At 36.7% G+C, this 19518-nt stretch overlaps 1 protein-coding gene across 49 annotated transcripts in view; it reads right to left on the bottom strand.

The window, feature by feature from the left end:
- Positions 1-19518, bottom strand: part of LOC118247810 (uncharacterized) — a 364491-nt gene that overhangs the window by 232796 nt on the left and 112177 nt on the right. For 35 of the 49 annotated variants that reach the window (XR_004778552.2, XR_004778562.2, XR_007707702.1 and 32 more), the window contains exons 5-7: positions 16446-16642; positions 12771-12858; positions 6628-6693 (exon numbers count right to left, since the gene is read on the bottom strand). Coding sequence is in view for 15 of the 49 variants with exons in the window: in XM_050708080.1 (XP_050564037.1) it covers positions 6628-6693; positions 12771-12858; positions 16446-16642 (351 nt within the window). In the remaining 34 variants the exon portion in view is untranslated. Of the gene's footprint in view, positions 1-730; positions 4707-6627; positions 6694-12770; positions 12864-16445; positions 16664-19518 lie in introns of those variants that run through there. The other 14 variants (XR_007707708.1, XR_004778578.2, XR_004778576.2 and 11 more) reach the window with 4 other exon arrangements.

Below are 19518 nucleotides of genomic sequence, written 5' to 3'. Positions count from 1 at the left end.
TATGATTGTTTTACGGTCTTTAGCACCAGGTTATCTAAGTACCCTCAGTAATCTTAAAGCTAGAAGCAGTTTCTGCCATGGTTAGTTCATTTCCTCTTTTCCTAAAGGGAAAATGAAAAACAGAGCATAATATTTTGAAAATGTTTATTTTACTTTATAATTTGAATAAATGTGTATACATACTTCTATGTCTATGTTAAACAAAGACAAGTAAAAGAATTGTGCCTTGCAATTAAAGATCCATAGGAAGTCATTCTCAAAACCCCGAACCATCCTTTGAAAGGCTGAGCAGACAAGATGAGAAAAAGTTCTGGTGTTCATAAACTTGAGTTCATTATATTGGTTTTCTACCTCAGAATTAAGGCTTTTTTTTTTTTTTTTGAGCAACTTCATCCACTTATCACCTTCAAGCTAAGAAGTAGGATCTTGAGCTTAAATCTCTGTTGTTTGAGAACACCTTTGTCATTATAAGCGTAGATTCATAACATGGAATCATGGAATAATTGAGGGTTGCAAAAGACGTCATCTAATTCAATCACCTGCTCAAAACAGATCTAATGAGAGCATGTTCCTCATGGTCTTGTTAAATCCTGCAAACTCCCAAGGATGGTGATTCAAATATCAAATACAAATATCACATCTAGCAGATTGTTCCTGGAGAGAAGCATCCATACTCTCATAGACTTTCAAGGATCACTATGACGCTCTGTTCAGATTTCCTGCATAATGAAGTAGAAGAGTCATTTCTGCAACAACGTCTCATTGAGTAAGGATATGTATGTAGTCAATTTTGATTTAAAAAGCTGAAATTTGAGAGATTTTAATGCATTCTACATTCTCAATTAATTCATGTGATATAACATCAATCTCTATCCCATCATAACAAACTGTCTACAAGGTGATCATTTTTGGTTCAGAAGGTACAACCTTCTAGCTTTGTCTTGCATTATATCATCTTTCACTTTTATAATCTTCTCTTTTATAATTCAGTTATCCTCAGCGCAGATGGCAATTACCTTCTAGCTATCAAACTACTTATTAAACCCAAGGGACTATAAATAAATATGTGAAGCTATATTGCGGGGGGAGAGGAGAAAAGAAATTCCAGAAAGCTTGAATCTCAATGACACCAAGTTTTCAAAAACTGGCTAAATGCTGCTTATTTTGTCTGCAGTAGTGAAAAGAAAAAGAAGCCAGTTTTGTAATCAAGAGCTAATCAAACTAGGTACTTCTGTTATACAGTACAAAGTACACTTTATGTTGAGAGTTGGAGGCTGGAAGAGGGAATCATGGATTACTTCCCTTCTAAAATTTGTTTCACTTTTCTGCCTTGTGCAAACTAGCCTGAGTCAGAGAGAGCTCTTTGCGCTGTACGGTTCTCTGGTAAGCAGCTGTGGGCTTGAGTTTGAAGGACTTCCTTAATATGTGGTCACGTACCGCCCAGTGCTCTAACTATTATGGGTAAACCTTTCCAGTAAGAGTCTTACTGTGAAAAAAGTGTCTGTCTCCTTGAAAAACAATTAGGCAATTACATTGCAAAGTCATGAAGAAATACTTCCTCTAAAACCTATGAAGAAATCAGACACCTGCATGTGCAACGTAGTCTTAAAAGCAGAATGACAGGATTACAAGGTCAATGGTTTTCTTTTTGAAAGATGTTGTCTGGGCAGGATTCTGACTCCTAGAGAGTTCAGAAAAAGGAAGAAGACAAAATACAAACAAAAAACTACAACATGCAGCAAAAAACAACCAAGTAAAAAAGAATTTTAAACAAAATAAAAAAAGAATGATGAGAGATGAGAGATATCTTTTTCTGCAACAACACTTAACTCATTCACAGTAACTTCTAAAAGGTGTGCAGAAAACCAGTTATCATCAGTTTGTTTTTTTGTTTGTTTTGTTTGTTTTTTGTTTTGTTCATTTTGTTTAATTAAACTCAAGGATGAAGAGATTCACAGAATTGTAGGACCCCTTCACCTGCTCCTTTGAAAACGTAATTGTCATGGCTAAGAACAAAAAGAATCTGGCTTCTACACCAACCAGGCTTGATCATGCACTTTGTAAATGTACAAACCAAGAATCACATAAGTTGCCCTGTATAGGACAGGAATGGAAATTTTCTCTATATAGGAAGCAGAGCTCCACATCTTTTCAACCAAGTGAGCCACTGCAATTCAATCTAGACAGTCTGAAGGAATGTAACCTAGCATTCAGCACGAGGCCTCTTTGGGATGTCACTGCTCAAGCCATTGAGCAGACAAAGAAACAAAACATTTCTGTAGACGACAACGTTAGAAAGCCCTTTGAAGCACGATTTACACAGAAGAAAAATGTTCCTGACCAAAAATAGATAGGACTATGTAGAGGGCATCATCAGAATAATATACCTCCTGTACATAAGTAGAGGATGAGAGCATATACTTACCCCTTTAAAGAAGAATCTAATGGTACTCTGCCACCCATCTTGGCACAAGGTATGAAGCAAGCCTCCCCAGTGACCAGAATTACCCAGACTCAGAGTGCAGGGGCCTCCAGGCCCCTCAAGCCCTCTGCTGAGCACTTTCACGCACCACTGAGGGCTGGAGACAGCCACGCCTGAGCAATGATGAGGCCATTTGTGCCTCCTCTAGCCTTACCTCAACCAACATCAGCACTTGCTTGCTGATAAAAGCTGGGCTGCCATCGGGGGCTAAGCATGCAGCCGGAGGGCTGTGGCCAATGCAGGAGTGCCGAGAGTTTGACTAAGCCACTATGAACCATGTAAGACACTTGGATTCCCCTAACTTTCCTTTGAATCTCAGCATCAGAGAATGGCAGTTAAAAGATACACTTTTGATATGAACCTAATAAAACATGTTTCTATAGTAGAGAAAATGGCAATTTATTCCTCAGATTAAGAGCAAAGGACCCCTTCTACTGTTCTCTACCAGCAAAAAAAACTCCTTGTTTATAAAGGAAACCTAATCTTGACTGCGGTCTTCTGACACTATAACAATGAAATAAGAACACATTCTGGATACAAGTTATTACTCTTATATGGTACTGAGCAGCTTATTACTATGGATAGTTAAATGACACTGTCTTCAACAACTGAATCTCTCTCCTCTATTACCATTTTGCCTATCATTCACTGCACTGTTACATCCAACATAAGAGTGTTAGCTCCTTGAGAAAACAACCCAATTAATTTTATATGTGTAAGATGCCCCCCAGACTGCCCTCATGCACTACTTGATAGAGATACAAATTTGCTCCTATGGAGCTCTTCCCTCAGGAATCAGGAAAAAGTTAACAAAAGTATGTGTCAGGATTCAAGGAGGAGCAAACTTGCTGCACCAAAGGTAAAATCTAAGAATGCTGCACTAAGACAGAGCTAGCTCAGATGTTTTTGCAGCAATAAGTAGTGGTAATCTCTACCATAGAAAGTGCTACGCAAAAATAAATAAATAAATAAATAAATAAATAAAATGCATGAAATGTAAAATCTCCAGCTGTACAAAGGAATCTTCTCGGGAAACATTTTGTACCTGATTATATATTATTAATCTACACATATACACATAACACACATACACATTCACACAATATTCACTTCTCAAGGTTTGTTTTTTTCCTTCCTGGAGATTCTAATGGAATTACTTCCTATTGTACGGATATAATACTATTTTCCCCACCAGATGGCAGTAACTTCAACTTAATATGAACCAGACTGGATGCCACATGTTCAGCAAACAATGGCATTCTTTATATTTAGGCTTTTCAGTAAGAGGGAAATGATTTTTTTTTCCCCAACATATAGAGTTACTTCAGATTCATTCTATTTAATGAAAAATTGGAGGATATAAAGTTTTCTAACAGTTAAGCTCAACTTTGATCAATGTATTCTATAAGCTTTTTAAAAAAACATATCATTCCATATTGTTAATTTTTCAGTATACTGCAATTTTGTCAAATTTGGGAAATACAGGTGTTATTTGAAGCTATTGTATCTTTCCAAGAATAATTCCCAATCACAAATGACTGGGTAACATTCAATAGCGTAATAAACTTTTACGATATATGCTAGTAATTAGAATGACTAAAAGACTCTAAAGAAGGGAAAGAAATGGAAAATGTCTTCTGCATACTGGTTTGACAAATATACAGAGTGCACAAACTTCTTGACTTACAAACAATTCAAGGTATCATCTACACAAAAATAATGCAGATTGCACATATTACATATAGGCTACATTTTCTTCAAGGCGGAAGCAAACAACCACTTCTGCTGGTAGGAGGAGAGATTTTGTCAGCATAGTCCAATAACTGAAAATAATGTAATCTGGTGGATGGGGACTACTCTGTAGGATACACATTTTTAGGAGTGACTCATCCATAGTTCCAGCCAAAGTGTGACATTTTACCCTCTATTTCTTTAGCTTCTCCTTATTTTTGAAAGAAAATTTTCAGAAGAAAATGTCATATATTGTAAAAAGAGGACTTCACTCCTGTTCTACCAGTACTAGTATTCAGAATGATTAAGTGGGTTTATATTCAGCTCTATGCTGACTGCAAAGGAAATATCAAAAATGCACATTCTTATTAATAAAACACACTTATCTTCCAATAAATTTATGACCAAAAACGCAGTCTGTTTGGACAGCTGTCTTCCACTATCCTGCAAGTACAGATGTAGATTCTTTTGTCCTTCATACTTTTTATAGCTTCTAGGTAGAAAGACAAAGTAGAACAAAATTTTCTTCAGATATACAAAACAAATATGTACAGTGATAGAAAGAGAAGCCCACAAAAATAAAGTAACACAAATGATCTGGGTTTTATGGGCACATACAAATACAACAGAAAACAAGAAGAACAAAAGAGAAGATCTGATCTTAGAAAAATCAAAAATGAAAGACTGGAAACAAGACCTAACAAAATTCACAGTAAAAGGAGGAAACGTAAGCAGGAGGAAAAGAAATCATGATTGTGAAGCCTTTGGGATGAGGAAGAAAGTGAGGGAAAGTCAAAAAGTGTTGCCATGAAGCCTAGCTTTAGGAGTGTCATCACAATGAAGACCAATGTTTATTTAATAGAAATGCTAGGCCACTATCACCTGCTTTATCAGAAACGTGCTGGTGGCTTGCTGCTTTTTGAAAATACAGTGATATGACTACTTTCTACTAATTCAACATTAAGCAGTCTGCCATACTTGTCCTTCACACAGCAAATAGTCTTGAATATTTCGCTTTTCATAACCAACGCCTTTATGTAAAACAAAACCGTAAGTCCAATTCACATGGATGCGTACTAGTTGCCCTACATCCCAAATCAAAATCATTTGAAATGAAGACGATCAGTAGATATAGTATAATTCAAAAGATCTTTTCATAAGCTTTTCATTATGTCTTGCTATTCTGAGCTCACACATCCACATCAGCTGAAAGTATGAGTAGAATCCACCATAAAAGCAAGTTATTCCTAACATCTGAAGAAAGAAGAAAACTAAAGGTAACAAGGAATGTTGAGTATGAACCTAGCCAAAATGGCTTTAAGTGGAGAAAGCAAACCTGTGAATAATCACACAATCAAAAATCATCCTTAGATCAGAAAGAAACTGAATGAGACACTGCTGAAGTGGACAGGGGAAACAAAACATCAAGGCCCCAGTCTATAAAGTTTAGGGCAACACTGTGACATACAAAGGGCCAGTAAAGTAGGGGTTACAGACAATTGCTTTTTGCTCCAGCTGCAGTAGCAATCATAGAGATTACTACTGGAGAATATATGTTACACTGAAACGTATGAAATATCAAATCTATTTTAGCTGAGTTAAACAAATATGTAGCAGTGACTATGGAAAACAACTACCATCTATATGTGCCAGCAGAAAACAATAGCCAAAAGCTGAAGCCAGATAAATTTAAATCAGGTAAAAGACACAATTTTTGATAGTTTGTTTTGGTAATTAATCACTCTTGCTATAATGAGAAATAGTGGATTAAATAAAAAATAAATCCTTTTCTGCTTGAAAGACAAAATGCAAGGTACTAATGACACAAAATATAAAAACTTGTGACTTGGAAGTATTTAAATGACATGCCCAATAGCGCATTTTGATTTTAAACACTATGACTCTCCATGAAAAGACTGAGGTATTTAGTGACGTCTGTTAGGAAGAATGTTTTGAATCACACCAAGACAATCCCAGCCTTCTCACAAGCACAAAGGTAGCCATTTAAACTTTCTTAGAAACTCGAGGTGAAATTTTCATCCCAGTGAAGAAGACTGTGACAGAACTCACACCAATTTAATGGCTCAGAAACTGCAGGCTCAGTTCTGGTGCTGCCAGCGAGGAGCTATGTCCCCACCAGGACAAACCTGCAGCACCACCCTGGCCAGACCGGGGCCACAGGTGCCAACCGTGTCGGTGGGTCCATCCTGCCGGCAGCCCCATGTGGTGAGGCTGAGCACCACGACTGCGCTCAGTGGGAGCCATTTCGGATGCAGCAGGAACCTCGCCCACCCCCATTCCAGGAAAGCCACTGCTGCGTCGCGAGCAGCCGCGCTGCCTGCAGTCCATGCATGCCTGAATTTGTCAGTGGTGACATGGCAATGGAAACTTTAAATAACAATCTCAGGTCTTACCTGTAGGTTGTGAGGTGGTAAGAACGATCAATGCTTCCGCTGCAAAACTGAAAGGCAGGCAGGCACCTGAAAGAAACACAGCACATCAAACAAGTATAATGGAGTTGCATAATAAACCAGCTGTCTGAATTTCATCTGGTTATTTTAAAATTAACCCCATCGCAAAGAAACACATAAAGTTATACCACATAATTACAAAATATACCAACAAAAGAGAGAAACATTATCTTTTTTTTTCCAAGGCTTGATGAACTTCAGCAAGTTATTGGCCTCCAGGGAACCACCGTGTGCCGGCAGGTGGAACAATCCAATGACCCAGTGCCACTGCGCAGCCTGCCTGGCCGCACCTGCACCCGGTTCGTCTGGTCCGGCTCCCAGCCCCGCTGCCCCATGGCCGTGGCGATGCAGGCAGGCAGCAGGCCGCGGGCGAGGAGAACTTCATCACTCCCTCACCGCCTTCTTTCTTGCAGGCCCTGCAGCCTTTTATCACATTATGAACTGGGGGCAATCTTGCAGGCTGCATGTTCAGTCATGTGCTGAGCTATGTATGCAAATAAGTCACAATTTAATTACTTTTTGTGACACGAAGATACATCAGGACACAAAGGTACATATTAATTTTGCTAGGTGGACAGCTTATTTACCATATCTCCTCTTATTAATAATGAAGTCCTAGCAGCCAGCACAAGCTGATTCAGCTAGAAAAGAGAACAGGGTGGGACAGGAGCCCTCAGGTCACCCCGTCCAACCTCCCACTCAGGCGGCAGCTCCAGAGCCAGTCCGGTGGCTCAGGACCTGATCTGGCTGAGTTCGGAGCAACCCCAAGGAAGGAGAACCTGTGGGCTCTCTTCATGACTTGTCCCTCTGCTTGCCCACCATCACGATGGATTTTTGTTTTCTCCTGATATTACATCAGAACTCCCTTTGCTGCAGCCTGTGACCTTTCTTTTTCATGCTCTCATCAAGCAACTCAGCAAACTCCACCTCTATCCTCTCTACAACCCAAAGCAGCAGATAGAGGAAACCCCAGCTGGGTCCTGTTGTGCTCTATCTTCTCCAAGCTTGCTGAGCCCAGGTCTTACTGACCCTCTGCCATTTGTTAGAATTGCTTACCCAGGGGAGCTAAAACTGGACACAGCACTGCAATGCCAAGTAGAGGGCACACAGAAATGTGGCTAGGGCGAATGCAGGAAAACGGGAATTTAGAAATGCTAAGAATAACTTTAAAATCTTTTACTTAACTAAGCTTTAAGTTAATATACTCTTGCTTTTTTTATAAGTAAACTGGCAACCAATATATTTTTAGACTGCATTATAGCACCTGATTTTTTTTTCTCTTTACAGATTGTTAAATATATATATATAGCTTGAATTTACTCTTTCTTTTATGCACAAAACAGTATGATTTTTCTCATTTCTACTAACACCTGTACACAGCAAGCAAAATGTTTAGTAGAATATATTAGGGAAAGTATTAATCTATAATTACATTTCTAGTACAATGAATACAATACTAAGGGAAAACACATGTAGCAGAAGCAGTATTCTGGCAAAAGATCTTTAGTTTATGCAGTAAAAAATTCTATGTGCTGTTTGTTATCAACAGATTGCATATAGTACCCTCTTTTCCTTAATACGGATTTTTTCGAGAAATGGGATGTTAGTAAACTGTTGTTACTTTCAGCAAATGCACAGGATTTTAAAGCAAGGAAGCTTTTAGATTCTGAAAGTTCAATTAGTATTAATTACAAGTTTAAAGAAGCACCACAACATATTCACATTGATAGTATAGGCATATCTACAGCATAATTACTGTCACTTCAATAAGTGCAGCCATGCATACACATCCCTTTCTAGGATCAAAGTGGTGGCATATCAGGTCCAGTCTCCTGCCTTCAGATGCAACCAAGTTTCACACTGCTTTTCATAAATGTATCATTTTCCCCCTTGAAAACAATTATACCTGTGTGGAAAAAGAGCCCCTCAACCTTATTGGGAGATTTCTCCAGAACACTGCTGCCTTAATGGCTGGAAATCTTCTAACTTTCAGTCTGATCTTCTGACATTTGTTCCTGTCCCAACTCTGTTCTTCAGATTAAATTATTGTTCTCCTTCCTATGTGCTTGTAATGCTTCTCTGCCTCCATCATCTGTTTCCTCTTGGCTTTATTTTATTGAAGTTAGACTTTTAGTACCCTCACAATAATCTCCCCCCTTCCCACCACTCATTTTAGTAGCCTTCCTCTATGCTTGTTCCAAATGAGTGTGTGCTTCCTACACCTGGGTGCTCTGAATGCTGGGCAGAATTCCTAGCCAGGTTGTTGCAGTGCCTCCCATGAAAGTGTTAATGATTTTCTCTCTCTCTCTTTTTTTTTTTTTTTTTTTTTTCTGAGACGTCTAACTTGATACATTTTTAAATGGGATAATCTGGTTTACGGACACATCACATCAGTGTCTCAGCCATTCCGGATTACATTCATTTTCCCTAGTTTTAAGCAGCACCTCTGAGCAAGTCACCACAGGCCCCTTTTATAATCAGAGACACTTTACAGCATGATTCATCTGATCTATTTTTAGGGATTCTGACTGGGTGAAATCTGCTGTGCCCTAGAAATACTCTTCACTGACCATGCCTAACCATATATCTCAGTTGGAAACATCTATACTGGATCAGCTGAACAGCTTATTTTGTGGTTTATTAATATAATCAGCTCCTTCATTTCCTTCTTAAAATCACAAGATATGAAAAAATAGCACAAGTAATCCTAACCACAGATATAACCTTGCATTCTGCACTTCAGACTTCCACCCTGTTTCTGTTCCTCCCAGTCTCTGAGTTGTGATGGTTTCCCTGGTTTATTCTGAGTTGGCAGTATTTTTTTAACTGCATACCAAAAATTACTCTTCTGGTGCACGTTACAACAACAGTAACTACAGGTAGCACAACTTCCCCTCAAAAACCAATTGCTTGTGTAATGATTTGACAGGATTATAGTTTGACAACTGATACTCAAGACAGGGAAAAGAGTGACAGGTATTTTAGGAAACAAGATTGCTGAAATATTCAGAAACAAAAACAAGATGCTGAGTTTTGTTCAAATTTTCACCTCATAAATAAAGGGATGTAGCTGTGGGGAAGTAGGTAGGATGCTTTTTTGTCAACCCATCTCTATAAAAGCTCCTTAACTACACCTTCTAAGCAAGTGGGCTGGACTATTTAAAAAAGTTAAAGATAAAAATTAGAATCAAACTAAGAAGCACAAATACATATTTCTATCATCTTCTCAAATGGAAAAATGACAATTTCACTTCCCAACAAGAAAAATGGAAATCAGAAGGTAATCAATACTGTCCCCTACCTCCACAGAGAAATCCATGCAGTTACCATACCATATGATCTCACAATGGCTTAATATTTAAAATTTGACTACTGCTGAATCTTAAGAATTTATCTCGAAACCTCAAAATACGAATGATGCAATGGAGAAAGTGTTACTGCTATATTAATGTTTCTTTGGTTTCTGAGGGAAGTACCAGTATGGATAAATACGTTTATCTCACAGGTTTTGCAATATCTAATAGCCTGAGCTGAATGTCTCAGGAGTCTTGGTTTTGACCAACAGGTACTCATGAAGGTTTTCTTCACATCTCATCAATCTTGTTTGCATACTAAGATTTAAACCATACTTCATGTGACACAAGTGTTTGGATAAAATTCCACATGATAGGAGATGACTGGGCACAATTTTTATACAAACCACTGCCAATCCCCAGCTAAATACAAATTTCAGAGTATTTGGAGGATTAGCGAACACACAATAATGTATATTTGAAACAATTACTATGAGTTATTTACTTTAGCTGAAGTAATTATGAATGATTTTCATCTTACGTAGTGCTCAGACACTAAACCTCAGGAAAGTTTTCGAAATGCAAACATCTAATAACTTCATTTCCTGAACTACTCAACCAGAAGGATTAACTTCCAGATAAGCTCAAAGACAAACTTCTGGGCAGGAGAGCCATAAACAGATATTGAAGGGTGAGGGCAGGGATGTTCCCTCTAATATCACTATCTCAAAAACTACGGATGCCAAGAGGAAAACGGACCACTGAAAGCTGAGAGGACCATGCGCTCTCCCTAAATTGCATGCCCTCTCATAAAAGAAGCACAAGGATAGGTGGACTATTAGTCCAGCCAACAAGAGCATTCTTTAATCATCTTGTTACATGAGCAAAAGACAGATGGATTCCAGTATCACCTTGAGGAAACTCAGGTAATATTGTGGGAAAAAGATCTTTGTTTAAACTTCTTAAACACTGTGAGACAGTCAGAATAAACAAGTGAATGAATACTGTTAAGATTGTCACAAAACACTCATTCAGACCCAAAAATCACACTCATAGCAGGATCAAAGAAATGGTGTTTCACAGAAATATGAAAGATTTTCTTAGGATCTAATTTTGGATTTATTATTTTAATGACAAACTGTCAGTCATCATGCCCCTCATAAACCAAAAATCATCAGATTTTCCATTCTCCAGGAAAATTCTATTTTCTTTGGCCAGAGCTCTCACAAACAAGTCCTTGACAGTGACATTTGTTAAGCATATATGCTGACCTTTTCAAAATTTCTATTTTTGAAATTACTGTTCTCGTTTTGCATTCTGCTATGTATCCTTTCACATATTGCTAACTGAAAACTTTTTATGCTTGCCCTAGTTTTCATGATCCTTTACTCACGAGCATGCTAGTATTACAAGATTTCTTTAGAATTATTTCATGTCAGTAATGTAAAACTTCCAGAGCTCTTCAACAGATACAAATACAGGGGAATTTCTAGCCCAAATGCTGGAACAGGATGTAATAATTCTATCAAAGGCATATCTGTATATAATATTTATTCTGAGAATTCCCTTTTTCATGACTATCTCTTCAGAAGAAATCAGATGAGAAAAAAATAGTAATTTCCCAAACAATGCAATGTTTTAAAAGCAGGTCCAACAGTATCTTAGATACACTCTTGTCCCTCATAAGTCCTGTTTGATATTCCATCAAGTCATTATGGAGCATACAAGAGGATGGTGAGTGGAAAGCACATTCTAGGATGCTGAAAAAATATCCTGAAAATATTTAAAAGGTAAAATCAAGCTAACTACAATTTTATTTATTTATGTAAAGAAACACTTGTTTTTTGCATTAGGATGACTCATCTTTTAACTGTTTGGCATTACCAGCTCTTATCAGGAAATACTTTTGCCATGGGATCATATCACAAAGTTTTTGGCCTTAAATTAGCTAGGGTCTACACAAGAATGAAAATGTTGTTGCTGTTCTACTTCTGTCTGTTAAAAAGCTACACGAAATACCAGGTTATTTCAGATTAACATTATATCAACAATGCCGAAGCTTTGATTTCTATAAACAGAACATAAGCATTAAAGGGACTTCTGCTTATCAAAATGACAGTACTGAAATGAACACACATATTTCAGATGCTTCTGGAATCAGACTAACTTCCATTTCAAGAACAAAACATCATCAAACTATGTCAGTGAGTGAGAAAATGTGTCTTTCTGGTCATTTGACTCAGAGTTAATCCTGCATCTGTTATTCATATCAAAAGTATTTGGAAGGAGACCTGAATAAGGCACAAAGACTCCAGCAGACTTTCTGAGGCTTTTTGTGATGGTGATTATAGACCAAGAAGAATATTCTAGAGCTTGAGAGACTTAATTTGTTTTGCATATTAAATTGAAGTTGATGCAGTTAATCAGTCTAAGTTTATAATAAAGCAAATCCACATGCAGTATCCTGTTACTGTGTTAAGTTGCCTATCAGGTACACTGGTTTTGAAGGAAAAAGCCTAAAGACTTTCACATACTACTAAAATTCAGTCAACACAGTTTTAGATTTTGATGGTTCTTTGCTGAGTTGGGTTCTCTAAGTCCTTTTTCTCAGCAACTCCACAGTCAAGGTTGAATATTCTCTGTCATTAAGGAAATGTGGAAGAGGATAATCCTGGAGAAGCAAACCAAAGGACTTTTGGTGAAGATTAAATCTAGCAGCACGCTTAGAAACCTTGAATTAAAAAGGTATCTTTCCATTCATATTTCAGGCAATTATAATTTCTATTGACTCACCAAACAAACCATAACCCAGGCTCTCCTCTGTGTTTTTCTGCCTTTACTTCATCTAGTAGCTTCTTAGGATGTGCAGCATGACAAAATCCTGTCCTTGAAATGAAGATTTACAGAAAGGTTGCATATAATCATAAAGTGACGATGTACAAATTGCTTAAAGATGATACCAAACTTTTGAACCCTTATCTCCATGCAGCAAGAAGAGCATGAACTTTTCAGAGTATTTGCTTTTTTGTTTGTTTGTTTTGTTGTTGTTGTTTTGTTTGTTTTCAGAGGCTTACCTGGGTGACTCAAATTAAAAGACTTTTTGTGAAATAAATGAGCCTGTTATGAACCTTTTTTTCAATTGCCTGAGTTCTCATAGGCCAGATGTTCCACATTGGTTCAGCTATGGTATCAGATTTCCATATTTTTTTTCAATTTCTTTAGGGGAGGAAAAATGGAGGGAAGAAAAGGTAGATAAGCCATTCTGGTAGGACTGGTACCTCTCTTGATTCAAGTGTGGTATTGAGTCTAAAATTCCTCTAAAATAAACTGATGACATGGTGAACCTTGCCCATAGCATACTGTGCTAAATCTTTGTCCACCTCTCTCGTGAGAAAAGAAAAAGAAAAAAAAAAAAAAAGGATTTAGTTGTGCAGACAACAGGTCCACAAATTACACTGAATATGAAGAATACGATATATGAATATATATATATATATATATATATATATATATATATATATGAAGTATACGATAATCCTTGGGCAAATCACAACCCTTCACAACATTCAAAAGGCATCTCCAGTATAAAAAAAGCCCTCCTTTTTCCTATCTCACAACCAGTGATGCACTCCTTTTGTTTAGAAATGATGAACTGGCCTCTATATCACAATGGAGTTTATAAGATAGTGTTGCTTCTTGCAACTCTTAGAGGCCAGGTATTCAGGAAGGGAAATACTACGTTTAGGCTACTTGCTCCTTTTTCTAAATGAATGGCTCAAAGGCAAGCATCAGTCTCACAGTCATCACTGGCTTTAACAGAGTGAAATGCCTCCGAATGGCAGCCTGAACTTTATCTTGAAGTAGCTAGGTGCAAAGCTAGCACGTCATTCAAGCAATAGCCCAGTATAACCCAATGGGTTTTTAGAACTTAAGCATCAGCAACAGAAAGAGGGCCATGAGTGTACATACTTTGGAGCAGCACATCGACACATGGTAAAATCCACCCTACAACAATAACAATAAACATACTGGTTTCATAATCATATTTTCACTGCTAATAGAGATGCACCTAGAGATGTTTCTCCTATATGTCTTTCATTGCAATGCTCTATCCTCAGCTCCTTACAGGAGAAGACTAATTACTCCAAGAGATGATCACGAACATAATTAAGATCAGATCCTCCCCTTGGTACACTGTGCAGACTGCCGTGAATCTAGAGATGACTTTCCTATCAATTACATTAAAACGAACAAGAGGGAGGCCTTTATTTAAAAAAAAATCTTCCTTCCAGGAGCAAATCTCTCTCTCCCTCTGTTTTTTTTTTCTTTTTCTTTTTTTTTTTTTTTTTTAATAAAACTCATCTTGTTATTAGCATGAGAATAAGTGATTGTTGCCATTGCAGTGCTGAATTTCAAGCAGTATTCGGATACCAAATGCACCAGCACTGAATTCAGCACTGTTTATGCTGTCCATGTAAGATGGATCTTTTCATTTATTGTTGAAGGCAACAGACAAAAATTAAGAGATTCTAACAGTCTAAATAAAATGTAAGGCACAGCATTTTTGTACCTTGCATGAATTTCTAAACTGCAGACATTATATGAACGTGTTTGTCGTCATTAACATGCATCCATAGTTCAGCAGGAATACCAAAACGTCATATTACATGTAACAGCCTACACAAAAGACCAGCAAATAGATTTTTCTCTTAAGCTAATGGGACTAGTTAATGGACCTTCTGGAGAAAAGGAACAATTTGCAATCATGTCAAAGGCAATCTGAAAACTAAATTAATATGCAGGACATAAATTATCCAGAATGAATCCAATGAATCCAGATCATGATCATTTTGAGATAATGGGTTTCCTACTTTTCTTATTAATATTTAATTGCTTATATGGCATGTTTATATTGTCCTACACATTTTTTGTTTCTTTCTTAGATAACTTTGGCCCATAAGTGTGCAGGGTAGCCCCAAATACTTTTTTTTTTTCCCTTAAAAAAAGCTTCACATATACACTTTCCTTTCTGATATGTAGTGCTCAGTCTCCAGTTAAACCAAACCATCCTGTAGATCAACATAACTTCAGAATATGGAGAAACTACTCCACTTGATACACTCGTAAATATTAATTACTTTTATAGCATAGCAATACAAATTCTACCACGTACCACAGAACACTGCAGTTATTAAACAGGAACAAAAATACTTATGGAAATGAGGAAAATAATTATTAGAGTTCCTGAAACTCTGTTCAACAACTGTTCAAAGTCTGTTCAACAGTTCTCCAGATATTTGCCCGTCCTTTCAATTTTAACAAGAATAGGTGGAATAAAATTAATCTTGCATCAGTAATAAGAACACAAATGCTGTAGCTGGTAACAAAACAGCACATACGGTACATAGCAGAAGCCACTGGTCTTAAAATAAACATTTTAATAGTAAAATTCTAATAAAAATAATAGTCAAAGTTCCCAGACTACCATAAACAGTTAAAATTTCACAGAAGAGATTTAATAAATACAATTAATAAAAGAAGCATAATTATGCTGGAGCAAATACACTGTGCATTTTAATTTTTCAAGAGGAAATATAATACGCTGCAGCTGAAGGAGTAACAAAGCAAAAAGAAACAAAGTACAAACATAATGATTTCCCAAGGTTAACAGTTACACCACTGCCCTAAATTCACATTTTCACTACCTATAACCTACAGATATTTTTTTCTTCCTGAAAAGGTAAGATTAGTATGTACTGACTCATGGGCACTTTTTATTGTCTAGCTTAGGAGTGCAAATCTCAAAAATTAGCGTTGTAGATACAAAAAGGAAAAAAAAAATGTGAAAAATAACTGGCAAAAGATTGGAACAAAAAAGTTATTGCAAAGATACAGAAATTCATTACTTTCATGCTCTGTCAAACTTATAATAATATGCACTTAGAAAGAAAAACAAAATCTTATTTTAAATGGCATTTGCTAAAGCTATGCTAACAAAAGGATTTGTGGCCCTGTCACGAAAAAACATTGACCCTTGACCTTTTTTCAGTTTAGAGAAGGAGAACAGCCAGAATCTGGTGTATCAAGCGAATGTTTGTTTTGCATAAACATTCTCCCAACTCTCTTAGTTTGCTGCAAAAGACCAAAAATAAATAAATAAATAAATAAAAATCCAACAACAAAAAATGAAGAAGAAGAAAATGCCCCAAACGAAAGGCTCTCGATTTGGAAACAGTGCAAGCCTGCTTCTAAACAGTCATGTGACTTCTTTTTTTTGCTAACAGCCATGTGCTCGCGTATCATTTTACTCTGAAATAACTCTGCGGATTTCAGCTCAACCTGCCTTTGCTTATAATGCATGACATAGCCTGTGAGGGAGCCTGAGAACCGTCCCTCTTCAAAAGCAAGGTTCCCATGCTTGGCCTGTAACCATGGAAGCAGATGCCTTTTTTGCTTACCCCTGCTTACCTCTTTGCAGCCACGAGCTGCTCCCTATTGTTAAAAGGGGTACGCCTTGATTTTTCTTCGTCGTGACCGAACTTGCCTCTTCTTCAAAGGGCATGATGCTGCAGGTCATTGGTCTAGACTGTTTGCACGGTCCAGAGAACAGCCTTGATGTAACCCTTGCTCTGTCTGTGCCACACCACCAGCCGCGCGACTGCAGACTGTAGGGGGACATCGGAGATCTGTATTTGAAAAGAAGTCCGTCCGATTTTGCCATTGTGCCTTTTCAGTCATCGATCGAATGAATATCGAACCTTCTGTCGTTGCATGTGTGAAATAGATAGCTTAGCAAGCACTTTTGTGCCCAAACCTGTGCAGTGCCAAACTCTTCTCTTTTATTCACGAGTATTTTTTTTTTCAATATACTAATTTATTAGGTACTTTAAGCAACCATGTCCTAATGTTAGACCAGCCTCATGACAGCTTTTTTTTTTTTCTTCCTGAAATCTGCTTGATGTAGCCATTACTGATTTGGGGGGTAATTTTTAAAAGGTTCTTTCTATTTTAGTCATTCCCAGGTGAACATCAGCCCTCCTAAAAGTACAAGGGGAGGCTGAATCGGTATGAATGCCCCAGAATTGTGAGGGGTTCCAAAACAAAATACTGATTAAAGATTTGCTACCATAAGGAATGAAATACAAATAACAGAGAGGGGAAAAACAAAAAGTGAACTTGGAAAGCCTCCAAAGTATATTCAATGAGTAAAAAAAAAAAAAAAAAAAAAAATCCAGCAGATAAAGGACATTAAAAAAATACAAAAAAAATACATAATATAAATAATATAAAAAAATATAGTAGTAAGAAAAGACAGGCATTAAATAGATTAATGACCTGGAAGTGGTGGCTTAAAACCTAAAAGAATCACATCTCCTTTCTTCCCTAGATAGACAAATAATTTGGAAAATTAACATCTGATAGCATGGGAATTCTAAAATACTTCTTACTCTTCTGTACCTTTGTGCAAATATTTTCAGTCATCACCAGACAGCTTTTTTTTTTTTTTAAGACTTATTTCATTTTTAAAATCATATAGATAGATGTCCAAACGACAGCAAGAAATTCTGAAAATTTTGCTAAGACAGTGAGGAAATGCAGCTGAAGTCTTCGGCCAAAGAGTTCAACAGGACTCCAGGAATCATGGTGTGTGTGTGTGTGTGTGTGTGTGTGTGTGTGTGTGTTGGGGGGTGTGTGGGGGGAGGTGGGGAGAAAAAGATGTTGTAACACCTTAGAACAGAAAAGACCGAGATGTAGTTAATGTGGAAAATGATACATTCTTGAAATCATTCGGTAAGCAAGTTTTTACTCTTCTTTTAATAGAACGGCAAACTCTCTGACTGCTGCCTGTCAAAAAACAATAACCTAGTGACAGCCATCAGCACCTACTCATTGTAAAATATGCCTGCCTCTACTCTGTTCTAATAAAATGTGGATCGCATCAAAAAGGGCATATTCTTCAGGGTGTTGCTTACCCGGCATTGTCTGTATATGACATCAGTATATATATTTTTGAGATACCACTATCTCATACTTCAAGGCATACCTATTTTCTCTAATTGCTGCAGGCAAAGGGGAGGTGCACTAAAGAATAAAGAAGGTTATTGTGACAGATGAAACATAATTCACAATGAGTACTCTTTTCATCCAGCCTTAAGTAGCAGAGGATTACTCCAAGCTGAATTTTAGGAGAGTATGTATGATCTGATTTAATAATATGAGGACAGGCCACAAGCTGAAAAGCAATATAAACCAATTATGCTTTTGCTGAAGGTTTAGGGGGTTTTGTTGGTGTTGTTTTTTTTCCACTCTTTTCTGGAAGCTGAAGAAATGTTAACGTGAAGAGGGTCTGAAGAAACATGGGGAAAAGTAAGAAATACCGAGAAATAAAAATTGGGATTTTCTGGAATGGATATTGATAAATGATTATTCTATCTCTCTGCTTCATGGCACTTAAATGAAATAAGATCATGCCATTTCTTCAGTAAATATGCACTGTGAAAATAGGTAAACTAATTTTGATACACTTATTGAACTTGTATTGCTTCCGAGAAATTCATACTTCTAAAAATGCTGCATAATATCAAGTTTAGATATAGATAAGTGTTACCATTAAATAACTTTCTGCTAAATGTGTACATTGCTTTGCTAAGTCATTGCTTTAATATTTAAACAGTAAATAGGTAAGCTTGCATGTGTATTTTATATGTTTGCTTCCTTAAAGTGTGCTTTGGGAAGGACTTAACATAAATTGCTGTATTACATTCTAAAAGGATTTTTTTTTTTTTTTTTTTTTTTTTTTTTTTTTTACTGTTTCAGCTTTCATACAGCAACTTTTGTGCATGCGTGCTTGTGTGTGTGATTTAAAACTGCATTCAGGATGTCTGGACATGTGTAGATAGATAAACTGCAGAAACTGGTAAGGCACTTGGCAAAAGGAGTAAACTGTATCTGGTTTTGTCTATAGATAAGTTAATTTAGATTAATTACTTTTTTCAAGTAAAAGGCAACTTAAAAAATATATTTATTTTAATACAAGTGTTAATAAAGTAATCATTGATCTCAAAGAATGTTTCTATACATTCTGTATAACTTAGTATGCCAAATAAAACCATTTTTAGATAGATTCTAAATGTCTTTTTCAAGTCTTTCATCTTGTTTGTTTTAAAATGACAGAATACAAACCAAACAATACCCATGACCTGTTTTCATACATTTTTACTTTTTAATTACACAACAATTGCTTAGCAGTCAGAGCTACTAAAACTACTGCTAATTGAAAATAAATTATTGCTGGGGTTAGTTGATACCTTTCTGATTTGGGTCTGAAATATGAAAAAAAGATTATTTGAAACAGGTTTTCAGTTATTCAAGTGTTGCTATATATCAGACCAGCTAAGACAATTTAATACCTTAAACCAAATCTTAGATAAATAGAAGGCAAGGAAACTGCATTCAAATATGCATCTGAAATAATCCTGAGTTACATTTTCTAAATCAACAAGGAACACAGAAGGTTTGTCTTTCTACAGGCTCTATAAAT

Source organism: Cygnus atratus, chromosome 1, assembly GCF_013377495.2.
Source record: "Cygnus atratus isolate AKBS03 ecotype Queensland, Australia chromosome 1, CAtr_DNAZoo_HiC_assembly, whole genome shotgun sequence".
In the NCBI taxonomy this organism is placed as follows: Eukaryota; Metazoa; Chordata; class Aves; order Anseriformes; family Anatidae; genus Cygnus; species Cygnus atratus.
Note: the sequence above shows the minus strand (reverse complement) of the source record. Positions and strands in the feature narration are given on the sequence as shown.